The 22,410-nt window shown below is 41.7% G+C and overlaps 1 protein-coding gene across 1 annotated transcript; it reads right to left on the minus strand.

Moving 5' to 3' along the window:
• Window positions 1-1,688: 1,688 nt before the first annotated feature.
• Window positions 1,689-20,378, minus strand: LOC117835804 (uncharacterized). Its single transcript, XM_034715124.2, has 33 exons — window positions 19,925-20,378; window positions 18,101-18,327; window positions 17,879-17,952; window positions 17,568-17,624; window positions 17,136-17,476; window positions 16,635-16,703; window positions 16,451-16,539; window positions 14,177-16,303; window positions 13,478-13,555; window positions 13,251-13,362; window positions 12,940-12,990; window positions 12,799-12,845; window positions 12,626-12,677; window positions 11,193-11,285; window positions 9,963-10,031; window positions 9,723-9,800; window positions 8,978-9,112; window positions 8,782-8,889; window positions 8,326-8,454; window positions 7,529-7,644; window positions 7,310-7,427; window positions 6,544-6,649; window positions 6,088-6,227; window positions 5,781-5,951; window positions 5,593-5,703; window positions 4,923-5,034; window positions 4,070-4,395; window positions 3,868-3,958; window positions 3,307-3,402; window positions 3,163-3,233; window positions 2,516-2,628; window positions 2,094-2,187; window positions 1,689-1,987 (listed from the first exon to the last, which is right to left on the minus strand). The coding sequence occupies exons 1-32, from the start codon at window positions 20,255-20,257 to the stop codon at window positions 2,118-2,120; spliced, it is 5,910 nt and encodes a 1,969-aa protein (XP_034571015.1). The 5' UTR covers window positions 20,258-20,378; the 3' UTR covers window positions 1,689-1,987; window positions 2,094-2,117.
• Window positions 20,379-22,410: the final 2,032 nt, after the last annotated feature.

Raw genomic sequence — 22,410 nt, forward strand, 5'->3', positions numbered from 1 at the left:
TCAAGGCATCGAGGGGCGAATCCTTTCCTCTGAGGAATAATTGCAGCTGGGTGGATGGACTTCGTTGGACGGCCGGGCGAGCGTGGGCCTACCATCACGCTCTGCGAACCTACCGCCGTCCCGCTGCCAAGCGGGCCCAGAAAGGAACGACCCACCTGTCAGAGCTAGGTGGTTGGCGCGGAGGTGGCCAACTTGCTCGGCTGCTCGGCGCGCCGCGTGGGGCACGCTGGCCGGTGGGCCTAAAAGGAAACCAGGCGGTGGCATCCCGTGTAAATTTCTGGCGAACGCGGGGTGGATTAGTTGGGAGAGGGTAGCGTAGTGGGGTCCGTGTTTGACCCCTCTACATCCCGCGACCGCCAATAGGAAGGTACGGGGCCCACGTGGATCGGACGTGGCAGGTGGCTCCGGTGCGTTCGTGCATGTGGTTACGAGGAGAGCCCGGCCGTCAGAGCCTAGTGCTTCACGTAAAACTAATTTAATGGCCAAGTTTCCGTTTCCTTTTCTTGCGTTGATGGTGGTGGATGCCTACACGCATACATGGGATTACCATATCATTCTACGGCTCGTTTTCTAACGATGAGTCGATGGAACCTAGTTGCTGCAAGTGGAGAGACACAAGCAAGTTGGAGAGAGTTTTGTTTTGTCCCAAGGAAACCGGCATTGTCTAGATGCATGGGGTCTAGTGGCCTACTCTAATCCGCCGGCTGGCCTCGCGGCGCCGACATGCCAACCGGCAGAGGGTAGTGGACAACTGGGCACTCGTTGCGGAGCTGAGCCGGTGAGCCCCGCGGCGGCATCGGCCGGCTGCGTGCTTATCGCTCAAGGCTCAAGCGTTTCGGATAGGACCGTCAAGCCAGCAGCACATGGTTCCGTCTCGTTGCCACGGGTGGTATACAGCAGCCTCTGGAAACTGGGGCTACACGGACTCTCAGGCTCTCAGCTCAGGTGGAAAAGGTACGCTTCGGCTCTTCCGCTCTTGGAAAGGATCAAATTAAGAAAGTGCAAAAGAGAGGTGAAACGTCGTTTGCCTTCCATCCTCCTGTGTTCTGTGGCTGCGGCCCTGCTCACGATAGCTTTTGCTGCTGATGCTAAACCATCATGAACCTTGACGGGTTCCAGAGTGGTGGTAGTTTTCGTCATTGATTACGGTTGAAACACTTCATTTGTGGGTTCATCGTATACAATGAACACGGCCAACGATCAGCTCTGACAACTAACTTTACATTAAAGTACAAGAGAAATATTGTGTCGAAGGCCATATCTTATAGCAAGTCCACCAGTGCTTGTTATTTCCATGTGACCAATCTAACTACCTAAGTGGTCAAAATTAAGAGAGTTCGACCACCAAATTCTAAAGACTAGCATCATGCACGCAAGCCACGTAGAATTACATAAAGAGTTCCCATATCGATTAATTATTCAGCATACGTCAAAAAAGGAATGATATTGCTAGCCACCGCACACAGGAAGCACAAAAAGAAACGCTACAACCAACCTACCTCGATTAGAAAAATAATCAAACATATATACCAAAGCGAGAGTTGCAGCACTATACAACATTATCCTCTTCGCCACTCCCAGCTAGTCTCAACTCTCAAGCGAACAAGACACATCCCAATCGTCAACCAAACTAGCATCACATAGAGGCGGCATGCGGAGAAAACAATATGGCTCTATGCACACGTAGATGGTACATCACTGATTTTCACTATTGCAGAACCACATCTATCTACAATCTGTACAAGGGGATAATGAATCCAGTAATCCAACCACACTGCATGTACGAAACATTATACCCTCCCAAACCACAACATAATTGCATTGTTTATTGACATCTCAAGTAATAATTCCAGCACTGATGGCACACCTGCTTATCTAACCAGGTGCATCAACATGATCAATCCACGTCTATACTTTTCCGGTCATGTCGTAACATGAGCTGCTTGTACCTTGGACGTAATCATTCTTCAAACTATTAAACCTTTTCCTGGAAAGCGGGGAAAAAGGTCATAATTGACGTTAGACCATAATGTTACGAATTTATCAGTGCTTATTCCCTGGGCTGTAAGAATGCCCTAAGTGAATAGCAGTACCTCAGCAACTCTAGCAATAGTAAATCAACTCTGGGCACACTCGAAACCCTCAGCAAACTCATGCATCCGAAATCGTTCCAAAAATTCGAAAGGCCTGCATATAGAATGTGACCTTTTCCACATCAGAATTCAGAACTAAACAATAACATTGTACTGGTTTGTTGCCATTACATTTGACGTAAGCCATGGCGGGTAAGTGACACTAAGAGAGGATGGTGTTTATTGTTTATTTATATTAACTTAGCTAATCTCCTAGAATCAAATGGCATTGGAAGAAAACACATTTGGTAATGTACTATAGAAATGGCAATTTCAAAGATAGCATGGGCACTGGATGAAAATCACATCACTGCGCCAAATATTACTTATGCTAGTCTAATTAAAAGAGCATATCACAGTATGATGTTCTTAGTGAACCTTACAGCAAAATTTGACGGTTCCGACATAACTTCCGCTGATTATTCTCTATGGCACTCAACACATCAAGTTCTGGTCCTGCGACCATAGATGTAGCATTTGCATCGGGTGTCCATAGCTAATAAATAAACAAAGAAAAGACAAAAGAGTGAGCCAAATACTCAAGTACTCCCTCCGTCCGCAAAAGATTGCAATTCTAGCACAGTGTCATAGTTTTGTATCTTAAATTTGATCAATTATAGATAAAAAAGTATCAATACTTATGATATCAAATAAATAGCATTAGGTTAATTATGAAATGTATTTTTATAATAAATTAATTTGGAGTCATAAATATGAATAGTATTCACTAGAAATGTGGTCAAACGTGAGCTACTTTTGATGGCACGCAACCCATAGTTGCATTCTTTCCCGGACGGAGGGAGTACTACACTAGAATATATTAAGCCACTTCAGAGAAAATTGACAATATAGCACGGAATAACGACATGATTCACAACCTTTCACTCATTGTATGGCTGACATGCAGGGCCAGGACCCCCATGTCAGGTGATACAATTGTAGCACATGTGAACATAGAAGTCATTTTGTGGTATGTGAGGAACAGCCTTATATATTGGATTATCAATTGCAACAAGTACAGGTTATATACCTTTATCGTATTATCGATTCCACTTGTTGCAACCGCGCAGTCAAAGGGATGAGACTGTATGCAGTTCACAACTAACGAAAATACAGCACAAGTGAGAACCAGTGTTAAAAAGATAACAGCAAAAGGGAATTGAAATATAATTACCAGCTCCATCCCCTGCAAGCATTTTAATAAGCCTTCCTGTTCTCTTCTCCCATATGAACCATCTACCATCATCACTTCCGCTGGCAATGAACTCCCCTGTTGTAAGAGGAATAAAGCACAATAGTTGAGAACCGCAAGGGTAAGCTCATATTATCGTGTAAATTTTGCATCCAATTCAGATGTTTTTTTCATGCGAGGTTCTGGATGTTTCAAGTGGGGAAGAACACAGCATGATATTTTATGTTTCATGAATCTAAGAAGATCTGAGTTAGCGCAAGCTGTTATGTATTTAGTTAGTTTTAGTGACTACTGTAAAGTCCAGACTCCAGATTTCCTTAACACAAGGCATCATGTTACTTTCAAAACAAATAAATTTAACTACAGGCTAGCACAGCAGAGTTCTATGCCTTACTCTTACACAAAAAGTTAACATGTTTCTGTTACTATAAATCTGCAAATGAAAATACAAGTGTTGATGGAGCTGGTAATCTGCGAATGTATTTTAACATGTCTTCTAGCGAAAGTAGAACTAAAACAAGAACGCATGAAGGACTAGCATACCTTGCTCACCAAGAAAGCTAGCTTGTTTTATATCTGTCCCCACATTGCAGTGTGCAACATATCTTTGTTTCATATCAATGGCAACGTCCGACTGCATCGCACGATTTTGGAAAGTTGTGTTAAAATCCATGCACGAGCATTATAAAAAAAGTATCTCTTATTAGGTATCACATAAAAGGACGATAATAGAGGAAATAACTACCTGGAGGGCAGAATCATCATTGTGAGTGGATTCGGTCGATCCATTCTCACCAGCCTGCTCATTAGTTTGATCCTCTCTTTGATGAAATCTGAAACTTAAACTACCACGAAAGACACCTTGATCATTCTCTCGGCTTTCATCACCGGATACTGATGTCTCATAGTCTAATTCCATTTCATCGTCATAATCTGAATCTTCTCGTCCCTCCTGTGATGAAGAACCACTAACATCGGATCTAAACAATATATCACTCAATGAGCGTAATTTCCCATGTGTATCAGCTTTAGCATTCCCATTCTGATCCATTCTGTTCTTCTCAAGTTCAGCTGCTTGAACAAAAGAAATATATCACAATATAGAAGATCAACATCTTAAAAATTATAATTCCTCGACTTCAATGCCCAGAGCTTGAAAGTAGAAAGAGGCATAATGGACTGAGACACACAAACAGGCTATGAGCATGATATGCTCATAAAAGGAAAACTCTAGGTCATCTGTTTATCAGTGAAGAACTAACATATATTCATAGCAGCAGATACCAATAATGGAAGATTAATACTCCCGCCGTCCCAAATTACTATTGGTTTTGGCTTTTCTAGGTACATAGCTCTAGATATGCACCTAGATACATATTATGTCTAGATACATAGTAAAAGTTATGTATCTAGAAAAGCTAAAACGAATAGTATTTTGGGACGGAGGAAGTAATAGATAATAGAGTGCAGTAGATGGAAGGAAAACATCATCTTGATCATGTAGCATGCAAATAAGTTAATACCCATAAATAATCAGTTCATATGCTAAAGTTATGTGACAAAATAATAGTTTATGACGTTATCACAAATATACTCACCTGAAGCAACACGCTGCTTTATATCATCCACCTGCTTCCTCAATTCAGAATGAGGCGGAAGAAGACTATTTACCGCTTCTGCATACTCAGAGGCCTCCTTCAGTCTTCCTAACTACACAAGGCATGGCACGACTATTTAAGATACGGAAGCTAAGGATCTGATTCAGGACTTTTAATTAAATGATTACTAAATTTTATTAGCGAGTCCAAAAGTAAACAAAGTAGACGATGTGATTAAACAAGGACCGATCGGCTTATCGGAATTATCAAAGCTTCATGTATTAGAGATTGCTCATGCTCATAAAATTTATCTGGGAAAAGAATAGGAAAATATTCAGTTAAAAAAGAACAGGAAAACATAATGACTTCTGAATTTCTCGAACCCTTCATGTTAGTGTGAAATTCAACATTTCCACAGGAACAAACTCGTGAAGGCTTGACCAGTTCGTATAGATACAGAGCTACTTCCTCCGTCCCAAATTACTATTCGTTTTGGCTTTTCTAGGTATATAGCTTTTGCTACGTATGTAGACATAGCGTATATCTAAATGCGTAGCAAAAGCTATGTACCTAGAAAAGCCAAAACGAATTGTAATTTGGGACGGAGGGAGTACCAAACTATTTTTGCAGTATACACGCATGTTGTTCAAACTGATTCACAGATGCTTACCTGTAATAGTGCCTCTGACATATATAAGTGTGCTTGATAGGATGTGGGATAAATATTCCGCGCGCTGTTGCAGTCCCGAATTGCCATGTAAACGTCATTTTTCCACTTCCTCTGTACATCAAAGTTTTATGATCCCTACATTTATTATGGAACAGAACTTTCACATGTGACCAACAAAGCAGACAAACCTTAAGGTATAATCCTGCTCGAGTGCACAAGCAATCATGCCTCATGTCATCATCAATATCAGGTCCCACTGATTCAAGTACTTCGCCGCATGCGTCAATCCCACACATTAAGTTCTTGCCCGTCACCAGAGATCTAGTCGCAACTTGCATAAATTTCCTGCACATATCTACCTGAAACGGGCGCCATGAAAGGCGGAGGGGTTCAATATGTGTAGCAGATGAAGAGACGGATATGATATGACAAAATGTCGTGATGTTAGAAGCTAAACTGCACGAGAGAGAGAGGGAGGGAGGGAGGGAGTCTCACCCTAAGTAATTTCCTTGAAGTTGCGTTCACTGAATCCTTCCTTTGTTTTGCAAGTTTTTTTGCTGCTACTTTGTGAAAAGGGGGTAAAAATAATTGCTCTCGTACATAATCTGCTGTGTATCTCACTGAACTCGTACTATCTGAACTGATAACAAAATTTGATCAGTACAGTATTTAAGATCTGCCTTTGTGAATCAACAGTGGCAGGTAAAGCATATAAAAGAGAATGCAGGCTGGAGGAAAGAGGCCAAGGGCCCTATGCCCACATTAGGTTGTGTATTAGTGTGTGTTGGTGAGTGAGTTGGAGTGATGGAGTGCGTGTTTGTTGTAATCTTCCTTTTGGAAGAGTAATTGTTCAGACTCAGGCTTTATTTCTATAATTCAAAGATACACAGCTCTCAAACACATTAGAAAGAAAGACAAAGAAAGTGCACAAAGTGAGCGAAATGATCATACCTGGGTCAGCATCAAACAGATAAACATGTTCACCACTGTAACTTAGAAGAACCTCCTTCCCATTTGGGCTGAATGCAACATGTGTAAGGTGCAAATGTGTCTTCTTCTGGTTACAAAACAAGCACAAAGTCAACAGACGGAACACTACGGTTGTTCAAGGCATAACAACAATGTGAAAGCCAAGTGCACAATTTGGCTCAAATGCTTTAGCTCAAGTATCTGGGACAAATGTAAAAGCACCAGAATTAATACCTTCTGTAAATAAGTGGATGCTAAAACTCATTGACCGCTCATGAATAAAAGGACTACCAACAAACAGATAATAATGCTAACAGAAGTTGATGCAGAATGAAGCAGCGACCCCATGGTGAAGTGTGAGCATCGGAGGCTAGACGAGATATAAAAAAATCCCTAACCCTAGCTTGGCTCTGTATACCATGTTATGAATAGCACTTGTATTCAGTGCAATATATATCAGTACATGAGTATACAAAGAGAACTCTACTTACGCATACGTAAAGGACTCTAGACTCCTAACAAAGTGATCATTATACAGAGGTGCCCTCTGGTTACAGAGAGGCACAATTTGGGCAAAAACTGGTGGATTTTTACCATTTTACCGCCTCAAGATACTTTTTTTAGCATACATACAGCATTTACAACTCTTGACACCCTTTGGCTTCATACAAGCTAGCTGTGGTTGCCAACTTTACCATACACAACTGAAACAACACAGCATAACAACAAAAAGCAAGAGTGAACTCACATTGTCAGCAAGATGCAACGGACAGAACATTTTAATGCATGGCGGTGGCTTCCTTTTGGTTTGACATGAGCTCAATGGCGGTAGCATTCTCCTATCATACAGCCTGGCAAATGCATCGCTGCATGAACATGCAACAGAGTTGTGCTAGTCAGCTAAAAGAACAGACGAGGCTTGTTATGTACTGAGTACTGACAATGGATGACTAGAAATAAAGGTTACCTCCCACCAATAAGGATTTCATGGGGACGAACAGAGCTAATATCACAAGACTTCAGTGCCAATGGATGTTTGGGTAGATCAACTAAAGACTTCCTTGCTCCGCAACGTAGATCAAGCTGCCCCATAAATGTGCAGTGAAAATAATATTAGAACAAAGCCCAAAACTAAATCAGCTATATTACTAACAAGCAATTATCTTAAAGCAACAAATATCCATGCATTTCAAACAGAATCTGAAAGGCAAAAAAGTTAATGGTATAAACCAATGAACAAGCAGGCGAATTAGAGGCGCAGCAGAACACAAAGCCACAACTGATTATAAAATGACTGTCCAACAAATGAGCATTATGAGTTAATACATCATTTTTTTGAATTTTCTATGGATTCAGCCACTGACGAATAGAAAGTGATGTCCAGGTCCAGATATATACTTAATTTGTTCCATGCCCGCACAAGAGTTCTTGAAAAGCTTAAATAAATTACAAACATAACCAACCAACATCCTCAACATCAAAGCCTTTCAGCCCCAAGCAAGTTGGGGTAGGCTAGAGTTGAAACCCAACAGGAACCACTTATCAAATTACAAACATAACCCCAAGGAAAAATTTGGATTGCCATTATTAGTTCTCTAAAGATCATAAAATCAGGGGGAAAATTATCGATAAATATTTAATAACATGGTACGCTGGACAAACAGAATAGAATAGCATGCTCCATGTGAAGAATTCAGTCAAACAATAACAACTGGAACAAATAAACCAAAGGGAAAAAAATCATCAAAAGTATGGATTGCTCACAAGCACATTGCGGCATTCCTGATTAGCAGATCCTGCACGAGGACAGGAACTACACTCCCGAAAATCATGCTGTCTCAGAGTACCATCCTCGCTTGCACTCCACACTACATTAGGATTGCCAATTTCAACCTACATTTGGCAAAAAAAATATTAATGACTGAACCATGCAGAGGCTGACAAAAGCAAATAATGTAAGTGCATTGATGAGCAGACACATCTCAAATGATAGGACATAACATACACCACATTAATGCCTAAGAACAAAGATATGGATAGCACATCCAAGTTGTAGAACAGTAGAAGACCTAATTACATGATGTTGCCCACTCTCCTAAAGGATAATTTTTTTAAAAAAAAATCAATTTGCTCAGATCCATGTCAGCTTAAATGCACAAACTCCCCCCATGCTCTAGAATTCCAAATTAAAAAAAATGGTCCATCAGTATGATAACTTACAGCTAGTTTCTTGACCCTTCTTGAGTGACACTGGTAAACTGCTGCTGGTTCCATAGAAATTTCTCTAGGCCTTCTGCCACTTAAACGAGACATATTGAAAACACGAACCTGGGAAAGAATCAGTAAGTCTTCTGAAGAAAGACCCAACGTAACAGGAATAAGAAACAATTTTTATAAAGGAAAACGAAAGGTGTACCTCTGCATCTCCTGCTCCAGAGACTACTACTTCATCACATGTTTCTGGAACGAATTTTGTGCAAAAGATATTTGCAGAATGTCCGGTGTCAATATCATGCAAAAGCTCTCGATTATTATAACTCCAGATGTTAATCTGCAGAATCAATAATCACACAATACTGAAATCAAATGTTCAAATCTCTTCATATCATAAAACATTGAAGCAAGTCATAGAGGAAACATTTGAGGACTAAGTGCGTCATATGTCACTGCTAGAGCATCGTCTCTTTTGCAAGAAGATGGGTCTCATTTGCTTGTATCGTACAATTTTCTTGTTCTTTAGTCAACAGCTTAAAATTCAGACATGCAAATGGAAAATTCTTAGGTTTGTAAAGGCGTACACACCCTAAACTGCTTTTTAAAGACAAGAAATCCACAAAATAATTAACAGTGATCCAATCCTTCTGTAAAAAGAGGTATGAGAAACGTATAAAGCCAAAGATTAATCATGCATTACCATATTTCTAAATACAAAACGATCTACTAGATATTTTCCATTTAAACATATGGCTTAGTCCTCCTGCAAGAAAGCACACCAAAACATATAGACGCAAAAGACAAAACATGCCCATATCTCTCAAAACCATTTCTTGGGCACTATAGTTTTGATAGAAATGTAATGAGTCAACCTAACTCAATAGAGAAAGAAAATATTTAAAAATTAATGGTGTTAGCTAACAAACAACCTAAGTTTAGAAACTTACTCTAGTGTCATCTGATCCTGATATGAGAAGCGAACCATTCGAATTCCATGCGATAGCATTCACACAACCTATGTGACCCTGTTAAAAATCACAGGAAAAGGCACACATTATAAAAATCAAGCAAAAAGCAAGAAACTTCAGCTTTTATCACAACAGCACATAGAAATTTTAACGTGCCAGCATAGGATTCATATATTTTTCACATGCTGAGATGGTCAATGGAAACAGTTACTTAAATACCTCCATCTCCTTTTCCAAAGCTAGCTTTTGCACTAGAGAAGAATGGAATTGTACTCGTTTCCTAATGTCCTGCAAAAGAGAAAACATTAGTTGTATTTGCATTATCCTTTAAATCATAGTAGAGAAATGCACAATTACAGAACGCAAGCAAAGAAGAACAGTACTACAATTGATAGAATCATGTGTCTCAGTAATTCAAGATATAATATTCAACTAAGCAATGCTGTCAGGAAAACCGTTGCTGCATTGTATGCGATCAATTTTTTTTTAAAAAAAAAAACCCGAAAAGGTCCCTTTGTCATGTATGTTTTAGTTACGGGAGCTGCTGGACCAGACCCTTTGCCTGACATACTAAATCAAGGATAATCTGGCTAGTTAGGGTAAATTGGTGTTCCTTTACCTTTCTCTTAAGTTCTATATTTTTTATCGCTCTCTTTCTAACATGACAACATTTTCAAATGGTGGATCAGTTTCTCCATAGACTATATGTGATGTTTGCTGCCTTAATTTATTCCCAGATACAGTTTCTCACTAAAATAATGAATCCTGGCGCCCGTGTTTTTAACAGTTGGTCCATGGCACCGTACATATGTAACTTGTGAGGAAAACAGCTATTCTGAAGGCATACCACAAAAGTCACAAGAACAGATCATGATACCCTATCAAAGTTTAGCTTCTACGAAAGGACCTGAATGCACACACTGCTCACAGCATGCACAGTTGATTGAAATAAGATCCCCCCAAGTAAGCTGTCAGCTATGTTCCATGTAAAATAGGTTGCATCATCATTGCCTAAAGATCAAGCTGTCATCAAGAACAGATTAATGTCCTCCTGCCAGTTTACATGCCAAAAAGAGAGAGAGTAAGCATCCTACAGTCATTTTGATACTGCCACATTTCAGAAGCAATTCCGGTTCCTAAATAAACAAAGCAATTATACTAATTTAACTACTTGCATCAGGTTGTGTCACCCAAAGCACTCAAACAGCAACTGTGGTTCCCCACGCCCATAAACCCTAGTAGGTTTCAACCTAATCAGAAACACCGATCGAGAAATGCAACCCGAGGTCCCACTAACTCATCCAAAACCGCCTGGCCAATCACTCCTGTCCCAGCGATTCACCAACACCAACCCCGACGAATCAGGCAATTCTCCCCCAAACCAGAGCAGAAATGACGCCTAAAGCGGCAGGAGAAAACTCAGGGCTCGGCAGCTCCGAGGGGCCTTACGGGGGAGCCGTGGAGGCTGCGGGCGTCGAGGAGATCGGTGACGCTGCCGTCCGAGAAGGGCCACCGCAGCTTCTCCGCCGCGTCCATCTCCGGCTAACCCTCGTCGCCGCTCCCTCTCCCGCGTCGCCAGCCGCCAGCTTCCGAGCGATCGCCGCGGTCGGGGTTGGGGGATGCTTCTAGAAACTGGGTGCCCTTCGGGGCTCGGTGGTCGGGGCCGGATGGGTGGTCTGAGCCGTGGGCGTGGGGGTCGCTCTGGTTTCCAGAGAGGGCGCCCCCGGGTCGAAGTTGGGGGGTGGGGCCAGACGGCCAGGGACGACGCGTGGATCGACGGCTGAACGAGGCGTGGACTGACCGCAGCCCAGTGCGGCAGTGCCCCGAGCTTTTGCCCTTTCGGTCCCTTGGATGACGAGGGGCAAGGTGAACACGTCATGCTCTGGGATTTCCAGCGTACTCGCAGAAATGGCCGAGAAAGATTTCAAAAAGGTAAAAAAGTTTTGCCTTTCAGAAATTTCGGGCGTATTCACGCAAACTGTTCGAGTTTTTTACATGAAAAAAAGGAAAAGGCATCGTTCGCTTTCAGACAGCAGCCTGTACATCTTATACACTGATGTGTGATGATGATGATTGATGAGCCAGAAAATTACATCTAGATTCGTCATTTTCCTAGGCTTTCTTTAAGGCCACAGAAATATCAATTTGCTGTGAAAAGGCCATTGATGCATCAGGTTACTTCGAGATGTAGCGACATCTTGATCCGACAGGAAAGCAACTGAAAGTAAAAGGAAGGGTTTTGTGGAGCGTACACCGGGTCTACACGAAAAGCTTGAAGGGGAGGCTGGCGATAATGAAACAGCTTTGAAAACAAAACTGTCATATTTCATAAAACAACTGAACTGCATCCACAGGTGATATTAAAGAATTAATATTTGTACTAACAACATATTCCCATATTTTACTCTGCTTCCTTCAAAACTTCTCTATTGGTCTACTGATATGTACAGAGTTAGTGATTTACTTCAGTTTGACATGGATCACAATAATACAAAGCAAATGTACAACGCCAGGAGAGGAGAGATCTCGCCCTTTCTCACAGGGGGTTAAAAAGTTACAAAACATCTACAAAGAGAAACGACCGGTCACAGTGCCAAACTAGCTGCAAAACTGCTGTTGTAACGCCGGGTCAGACATCAAACCTCCGTTCTGTAAGTAATGGATCATTTACTTATGGTCTCAGCATCATGTGGAGGCGCCCATCAGCGGTCATTGGTCTTCAAACTGCCTTGGCCTCCACTTCCGCCGTGATTACTATGGAACTCAGCATGGTGATCCTGAGAATCACGGACAAACTAAGGTTGTCACAGGTAAGTGCATTTGGCTGAATGTCCAAGCCAAGCAAATATTCTACAATGGCAAGCCTAATGTCGTGTCCCGACATTTTCAGACTTGACAATGAGTGACAGCCTCTGAGAAGCAGTTGCAAATGCCCTGCATGGTTACAACAAAACAATAATTCAGTTCGTCGTCAGTTGAACACTGTTCCACAGTGCTTCTGGGAAATAATCAAGTAGGACAGAACTCACATGTGTTATGAGTGTTGATCAGTTACTCATTTGAATAGGCCTCTGTAAAGTCTCTAATTCTTTGCTTCATAATCTGGGGAAAACAACCAAAATATCAGAATGCAGATAATAACTAGAACAGTATGGAAGTTGCACAGTAAACTACTACTCATGATATCACATAATACCCGCAGCTCCTCATGAAGCAATACAAAGACCTTCTTCATCAATTTATGCCTCTACAGGAAATAATGTTCACAATTAGATTCAGGGAGAGCATCAATTATTAGCAAGAGTTAAATTAAACAGCAAAAAGTTCGTATACTTTCATAACCCAATGTTATATGAACAGAGCTATTTGTTAGATAAGGATGCTGGTAGCAAATTTTAAGTTTTTAAGACAGAAATAGGAAATGAGGACCATCTGGTCCCCTTTCAGGCTATGAAAAACTAAAGGCAATCATGTTAAAGCGTATGGAAGGTCAGGCAGAAAACATACTGCTCCTGATTCACGGTACATGTCTCTGAGCCTTTCTACAGTGTTATAGTATTGTTCCTTGTCTCTTTCTTTAGCAACATTGAGATCCTCTTGAACCTTTAAGAATTCAGACCTGTATTTTAAAAAATATAAGAAAAAGAAAAAAAAACACCAGTTCCAGGAGATTATTAAGTTATGAACTATTAAACAGAAGATAATGAAGTGCAAAAGAAATAGAAAACACATACTTAGTTTTCTCAATCTGACTGTTCAAGTAAGAATAGGCTTCATACTTCTCATTGTACTCCTGCACATAATCTTTGTATCTGGAAAAGAACATAATCAGTTGGTTCTATGCATCAACAACAAAATACACTAGAAATTTGAAACAGATCAACAGTTTGCACTTCAAAATCAATCAAACTTAATGATCATACGAGCCGTAATGTTTCAGATAACACAGACAAATAGAAGTCTCCAAAAGAGACAGTAGAAAATTCATCAAGCATTGCATTGGTCACCAGCCAACGTGTAAACAGTTCTAACGGTTCTAAGAGGAAGGAGAGAGAGTCTGAGGCATTAAGAGATTTATGGAAATTTAGATGCGCCACTGAATCATTCTATAAAACAGGGACCTGGTTAGTAATATGGCTGGTCCAGGCCTGCTGATATGGTTCAATCAGTATCAGGTCTTTGGCAGTAGGAATCTATAGAAGGTAAGCTGGACTGTGAGGGAACCCAAAAGAAAACAGAAAGCATATTCCAGTCTAGTACTACATACAACTCAGTAGCTAAAGATCACTAGGAACATCCAAGATTGTATCAAAAGATTTAAGAACAGGGAAGTCAGGTACAGCTTACCAATAAAAGTAGGGGGGAAGTGAAAATGCACAAAACAAAATACTTCGAGAAATAAAACTAACTGAATGGAGGATATTGGAACTTACTGTGAGAAATCTTTTATTGGAGCTTTCAGTTCTGGCTCATCTTTATCATACTTGGAGAAAAATAAGTTATCGTCATCAGAAGAACTGTCTCTCTTCCTACCTGTCTCGGACTCAATCAGAGAGTTGTTCCTACTTCTTTCCTCATTATCTGATGGGGAAAGTGATTTCTGTGTTCGAGGCACTATGGCATTATTACTACCATTCTGTGGAAGCCTTGAGGTTGTTTTCTTCTTCATATCTGGATACTCTAGCATTCCACCTTGTGCCATCCTTGACTCCTTTTTGCTTGTTTTATCACCTGGCCTATATGATATGTTCTCAGAATCTGAATTGTCAGTCCTTGGAAAATGCTGATTCTCTGGAACATTACCTCTTTGCTGAGGCCTATTATCATCAAAATCATATCCTGTTGCCTTTCTAGGAAAGGCTTCCTGGTTTATATGACCTCCAATACCATATTCTTGAGGTGATGGTTTCCCCTTATCATGAAACCCAGTTAAATGAACCTTCCTGCTATTCATACTGGGGTAGGAATTATTTATGTCAGTTAATTTACCATCAAGTGACTTGGAAGAACTATTTCTCTCAAATTGCTTCCTTGTCCTCCCATTGTCATTGTCCAGAGAAGACTCACGAAGTTCACCCAATTCGAGATCTGAAAGCTCTCTCTGGAGCTTTTTCTTACCATGAGGTGATCTCTCAAAATTATCTCTTTGTGAACTTGGTAGCTCACCATTACTTTCATTGGGTTCAGGAAAAGTAGTGATCTCATCAGGCCCAGCATTTCCACTGGAAGTTTTGGATAAATTCATGGAATTTATATTAACATTAGCATCCTTTGAACGCTTGAGCATTTTACCATCACTAAGAGAATCCCCATGTCTACTCCTTTTTCTTGTCGAAGAATCATCCGAGCCATCAAAACTGGCATGGTGGCCATCACCATGTGTACCAAAGTCACCATCAGTACCATGCCATGGTTTCTGCATCTTATCTGTTTTTTTCTTCAAACTTGATTTCTCAATATTTTCTTTTGGTCTCTCAGAGTGCATTGTTGGAATAGGTAAATTTGGGCTCTGATCTATCTTCTGTATATTTCCAGAAGCCAAAGGTCTTCCTTTCATGGCAGGACTGCTATCTCGTGAAGCAATGCGGCTAACGCTCCCTGTCTCCTTGTTCAACCTATCATTCATATGTTTTTCAGGCAGTAAGCTTTTTTTGTGCTCTGAGAAAGAACCTGTAACGCCTGGAGATGCTGCGTCAACCTTGACCTTTTTGGCACTTTCAGGCTTTGCTGTGGAGTTCTCATTACCAGAAGACCTTTTCAATTTGGGTTTGGCACTTTTGTCGATAGTACTCATCGAGCCGTGGTTTGATCCATCCTTTGATGTTGATTTTCTCCTGTTAGCATGCTGCTTGGTGAATTGGTCAGCTTCTTCATTGGGTAAGTTCTCACTGATTGTTCGCAAAGAATCATCAAAAAGGTCGTCTTCATAAGACATTTCATTATACTTGCTATCAACACGGGTAGGCTCCATTCTGGTGCTTGGAATATTCTTGCTCCCTGTAATTTCAGATGGCTTCTTCAGGTTGCCTGCGGCCAAGCCCCCGGCTTCTGCATCATCATCATGGGTATTAAAATTGTTCAAATCAATATGCGGTGATGTAGTCGTATAATCCATATTTGTTCCTATGTCGATCTGTTCATCATCAACATCAAGTCTTGTCAAATCTCTTGGCGGTGAAGACAAATTCAGATCATCTCCAACTTTTGTTTGTGCTGTATTTGCTTTGTCATCATCACTTGTAATATCCACAAATGCGTCAGAGCCTTCCTTGCTGCTCGATGAAGCATCACTATCGCTGTCGCTGCTGCTCCCGCTGCCACTTTCTGCAGCACTTCTGCTTTGACTCCCACTATCACTTCCACTGTCACTGCTGTCACTGTCACTATCACTATCACTTGCGCTCTCACTAGAAGTTCTTGCCTTATCTTCACTGCCATTATTGACCTTTCCATCTCCTGCAGTAGCAGCTGGGGAGTCCACAACATCAATACTCTCAAATATATCAGGATCATCAATCTTTAAGCTTGGAGGAAATTCCTCAACGTTCTCATTGATGGATCTGTCAGCAATAGATTGTTAAGGTGTTGCAGAAGAGTTGCAGACATGTAGAGAAATCGTACAAAGCTTTGGAAGCAAACATGACAAATCATTTCCCGCAAGATAAAAAGGACCACGAATTTGATTGTAATATGAGAAAAGGCTATACCTTCCCTCTTCAGATGTATGCCTTTTAGAGTTTTCTACCTCCAGACCTGGTTTGAGCACATATCTCCCAGGGGCTTGGTAATTTGCAATCTGAAAGAATAATCAAAATGTCAAGTGAGTTCACTCCGTGCTTTCTACGTTTTCTATTTGGGAAAAGAGGTGATGAATAATGTTTGGTTACTCACATTCTTGATGATGCTCTCTATTTTCTTCGATGCGTTAGGAAATACATCTGCAACAGCTTTCTCCAAAGCCTGCATATGTTCCATGACACGTGAAGAACATCAGATAATAATTCGTGGGGTATTAACTGAACTATGTGACCAGACAAATTAGGAGAAAATCAGGTGCATATGATGACAAATGAAAGCATTCGTAGTGTAATACCAAACCAAAAAAATAATGTTACTATAAATTATGTTCAAAAGGTGAAGGTAGTCATAGAACTTGAGCTACAATGTCACTTGATGAAAGCACCAAGATACAAATAGGTCAACTTTGACAACCTTCTTTTATCATACTGCAAACTCAGCAGACCTGTAAATTATAACACCTTCACCTGCAACTCAGTATTTGATTTATTTACAAAGAACAGGAAATTTCAGGGTTCTATTTACATTTGCACATGGAGCTTGGTTAATCTATGTGACCTCATGCAGGGAGGGAGGGAGGGAGGGAGAGATTACCTTTAGGCTCATTCCTTTTGGATTTTCTGAGAGTGCAGATATCAAGAGGCTCCGCACTTCATTTGTATTGTCATCAACACTTGCAGAATGAGCACTTGCTCGGCGATTTATTCCTTTAGACATCTTACTTGATGTTGCTTTCTCAGTTTTACTGTTTCCCCCTTTATTCGAATCAAAAGGTGTTATGACTTCATTATTTGCATCTGATCCAACAGGAAATGAAGGAATATTCGCTCCAGGTTGTTCAGGAGAAGGTGCAGGTGAAATTGAGAAATTTCCTTTGGGAATATTGTTAGATAACTTCACTTTGGAAACTGATTTGGTAGGGGCGATAACGGCAGCTGGAGCAGGCAATGAACAATACAAAGAGTTAATTACAACAAAAACAGAAAAACAGTAATATGGAATAATGTGATCCAACATGATCCTAACCTTTATTCTTTTTAAACAATTCATTCTTCTGCTTCCAGTTCATCCTCCGCATATTGCCTGGAAGAGACAACAGGTCTAAATAGTAAATATGGCCTCTAACAAACATTAGCCAATTCAGAACTAATATTTACTAGTGCACATAGGCAATCTGAGCCCATATACTGTCTAATATGAGGAAATTAAACATATATTGAATTTGCTTGGAGTAATAACCACATAACAGTGCACATTTCTACAATGAATTAATGAAAGCAAAAGCGAGGAACTCATAATATAATGTTAAAAAAGAAAACGCAAATCAAAGTACTGACCTTCTACAGCTGCAGCAGTCATTGCCTTGGCCTGATTCTTGACAGATGGATTAGCTGGGTCCAGCACAATTGATCTAAAGCCAGAAATGTTAAAAGGATACATAAGCGAAATTGAAGAAATCTACGATACCATAAAACATAAAATCTTAAGAAAATCTACATTAGGATAATCATAAATCAATAGAGACCATGAGAATTATGGAATGGGAAAAGCAGACAAACTTTCGAGATTTTGAGAGACGTTCAGCCTCCTCAGAGCGCATTTTCACAAGGTTCTTTGCTGACTCATCCAAAATGCGCTGCACATTCACCTTGCGCCAAGCAGAGCCACACTCTAGAAGCAACCCATTTCCATCCTCTCCACTCTGACGTTCTTCATAAATATCACACAATTCGCTTTGTTCAGGTGCCCACGAGAATTTGAATTCTTTACCACTAACATCTATAACCTGGTGCAGGAAAAGATATCTGAGTACTCAAATTAAACAATTAAAAGTACAGAATCAACTAAACATACAAGAGTAATTGTCATGTTGAACAAATTTCTCTTGGCATACCAATCTAAGCTGGGCCTAGTAGAACAATCTAAGCTGGACCAATATTAACCTGAATTTCTTCAAAGCATCCTTCACCATAAGGAACCGGCCCATTCCCACCAGTCTCCACAATTTTGTTGTGGGCAGGAAGTGCAATATGAAATGAATAGGCATATTTTTCTGTTGTTTCAAGAGTACTGGCATACTCGTTGGTAATTCCATACATAGGAAAGATAAACACTTCATAAGACACAAAAAATATAAAAAAAAATGTATGCCTGGAGAGAAAGAGGGACCCATCCAATCTATGGAAACCAGATGGGAGGCAGTGAGATTTCAACTCCTCTGCTCCACAACACAAGGTTAATTGAAAATTGAATTATGACTTATTGCTTAAGTCTACATCACCATTTTTTGAAGATTTTGAGCAGCAGTTAAGGCCTGTTTGGATATCGTGGTATTAAGAAACTGTAGATTGAAAACGCAAAGACTTGCAAACCCGAAGTTTAGGGGGGGGGGGGAAAGTGGTCTAGACTCTAGAGTGGAATTTCTAAAACTCCGAACAAGACAACAGTTTTAGAAATACCATGGCTTTCAAATATTATAAGACTTTTGTTAAATCCGAACACCTCATGGCTTTCCAATACCAAAGTATTTTGTAAAATCATGGTATTTTTCTAAACCTTGAAAAATACTTTGCATCCACACAGGGCTTTACCTAACAGATTAAAAATCCAAAGTCATCGAAGATAACAACCTAAAATCGCATGCCAACAAATCCAAAGTCATGGACAAAATGAACACGAAACATAAACTGAATTTCAACTGATCCAAAACAAATTGCATGAGATGCTCGCTTGAAATGAAAAAAGAATCATCAAACAAGCAATGTGCTTGTTTCAGGCATCCTAAATTAAAACAGGATACTCAGGAGTCCAGGGCCATAGCGCAAGGGAAATCTCGAGGTTCATGGGAAATATTACTAAACTTGTTCCCACCAAACAATAATAACGTCAATAAGAATGCAATACATCATTGTACCCCCAACAGATCAAACTAAATGCAAAGTTACCAATGATATCTTTGAGAACGGAAGAAACAGCAACAATGTGCAAGCATGATTTGCACAGATTCTAAACTGAGTTCGCACTTCGCAGTTTAGGCCATCAAAATGACACCCTGAAAGGGCCCAACGAGCAATGCAAGCTCACTGTCCTAAATGAACCAAAGTAACCCACAGACCATCACACGATATGAAGAGGAAATCGTTAATCCTGCAGATGAACCTAACAAATCACCATGCCCTAACATTTCAAACTGTCAGTTTGAGTAACATGCAGTAAATTTGATTAGTCTGAATGTAATTACAGAAAAAATTAACTCAAACACAGTTACTGCTAAAAGGAAAACGCATTTAGGATATACTGTGAGTGAAAAAACTATCCAAATTTGTTAGGTTAAAAGTTAGAGGGACTCATGGTAACAGAGCTAAACGACAGAGGGTGCTCACGTTATCCGACGAGTTGTACACGCTAGGGTTGAACTTGATGCGGGCGCCGCCACCGGCCTCCTCCGCCCGCCGGATCTCGTCGATGAGGTCGGGGGTCAGCCGTATTATAGCAGCTAAGGCGGGCGGCCCGCTGGACTCCAGGCGGAACGCCTCATCACGCCCCGCCGGCTGCGCGGGGGCAGCGGAGGCGGCGGCGGCACGACCGCGGGGAGGCGCGCCCATCCCGCCGATGGAGGAGGCGCCGCCCCGGCCGCGGCCGTGGGGGCCCGGCGGGCGCTTCGAACCGCCGCCACCGCCGCCCCGGCCACCGCCACGGCCGCCGAGCTTGTACATGGCCCGCGGCTCGCGGCGGCGCCGGCGGGAGGGCTGGTCGTATCGGGCTCGCTGGTGGAGAGTAGCGAAGACGCCGGAGGGGAGAGCGCAGAAATCGTATGAAATTTGTCCCCCCCTATTTTTTTCTTTTTTGGTCGGTTTCTCTTCTGTATTTTCTTGCCAGAGTTGTTCTTTTCCCCCTTCTGTACTTTGCTTCAGACTCCTTTCAAAAAAAAAACTTGCTTCAGACGAACATACCTATAGAGGTTAGAAGTTTAGTCTGAGATGTATAAAAAAAACATATCAAAACCGATGCAAAAAGTTTAGTAATGCTCATTTACATTACAGGTGGGTCGAAGTAGCATGGTGCGAGTTCGTCCACGTGGACAAAAACATACGAATTAGTAACTTGTTGCTATGGACGTGCCAAACCAATGTATCGAAAGACCACTCCATGTAAAGAAAAAATTAATCAAATAATCTTTTTATTGCAAATATGTGTAGGCCTTTTTGTCTTTGATGTAAATAGGTATAGACACTTGGATCAAGTTCAATATGCATAGACAAAGTCACTTGAAAAAATATGGCGTGAGTTTTTTTTCTCTCATATGCTTTTAAATTAAAGTATAAAAATATAAAGATATTTTTCCCTCTTGTGCATAGAGGTTTAGAAGAAGGATAAATTGTCATGGAATCTCATTGCATTGTAAAAAAATTAAAAACTGCGTCACCGGACTCGTCGTATGTAGTATTGTGATCGTATTCCATCAATGATGTGCGCACATTTATCTCTTTATTAAAATATTGGCACGTGTAGTGATCAAATTGACCATGACACTAGCTAGTGGATGGCCCACCGTGATTATCGCAGCAGTCATCGAACAAACAAAACTCTTCGGTAAATTTGAGTGAATAAACAAGTACTTTACAGCATGGACCACAAATAGAAGGTACATGCGTCTCCGATTGTAATATGATTTGTGTACCATGTGGCTTCTTAACCCGTGCGAGTTGCGCCCTGTGAAATTGATTTGCGTATCGGCTCCTCGCTGCCGTACGCCCGTACCTGCGAGGCCGCGATATGGCTTCGAATCTGCTTGGGGAAAGAAAACCGCTGTGATTTGATAGGCGGCAAGGCTACCGTCTTGTCACGCGTCCGGTGCCGCGGCTGCGGATGGAGCAGCAGGCAGAGACAAGCAGTCGCGTAAATACGGTGGCATCGACGGGGGGAAAGAACAAACACAGAGGCAGGTGAGTCTTATCCGCACCCACCAGCACTCCACCACCGTTGCGTCCTTGGCCAGCCCGCACATCGCGTTCCCAGCTGCGACGTCGGATTCACGAAGCCACATGGGTGGCGGTGGCGGTGGCACTGGCTATCATATGATGATCATATCCTCTGCTCGGGTCCATCGCTTTGCGGGCGTGCTGTGTTGTTTTGATCGATCCCCGTTCCAAAAGCGGGTCTGCGTGAGGGCTGAGAGGCGCGCGCTACGCTGCGTCTGCGAACTGCAAGCAGCAACCCCCAGCCCGGAGTAGTCACGAAACGGTGAGACCGTGAGAGGGCCCGATTGCGGCTGGTGTGTTGGTGCACGTTTCGATGATGCCAATCAAGTCCAGTTATTTTTTTTCCAGAAAAAAGAAAATACTACCGGTCCAGGGAGATATGTCAGTCCATTTGACTGTGTTTTGTTTTACCTTGAAAATCAACGATGGACTGAGTGCTTTGTAAAGGCTAGCACTTGGTAGCTGATGACGAGCGAGCACGCAACGAGCGGCAGCAGCAAATGCTGGTAGCGTAACCGGATAATGGATAACAAGTGGCAAAAGCGTCGGTGCCTTTTCCCTCAACCTTTAGAGGAGGTGGGCCTTTGGTCGCTGTTCTGATGCCCAGCCCTAGTAGCGCATTTTTCCTGCGCAGATCGTCACCGTAAAGACCATCAGCAGACAGATCCGGATGGGGAATATTCCGGTGCTCAGCCACGCAGGGAGCAGCCGCCGCTTGGTTCCTGGCCCCGGTCACAGGTACAGGTGAAAAGCGTGCGTACCACGACGTACATGCGGCGAGACATGTACTACCAAGTAGATCAGGGACGTGTTCATGTACAGTGTACTCGCTGGCCGTGCAGTGTCGTGCCGAATCGTGTGACCAACAGATTTGTCCGCTACCCTTT

This window comes from Setaria viridis, chromosome 9 (assembly GCF_005286985.2).
Source record: "Setaria viridis chromosome 9, Setaria_viridis_v4.0, whole genome shotgun sequence".
Taxonomy (NCBI): Eukaryota; Viridiplantae; Streptophyta; class Magnoliopsida; order Poales; family Poaceae; genus Setaria; species Setaria viridis.

Coding starts and splice junctions, on each gene's coding strand:
- LOC117835804 (XM_034715124.2), bottom strand. CDS start 20,257: ATGTACAAGCTCGGCGGCCGTGGCGGTGGCCGGGGCGGCGGTGGCGGC. Junction 12,846..12,939: donor TGCTTCATGAGGAGCTGCGG/GTATTATGTGAT, acceptor TGTTTTCCCCAG/ATTATGAAGCAAAGAATTAG. Junction 5,704..5,780: donor GAGCAGGATTATACCTTAAG/GTTTGTCTGCTT, acceptor TTTGATGTACAG/AGGAAGTGGAAAAATGACGT.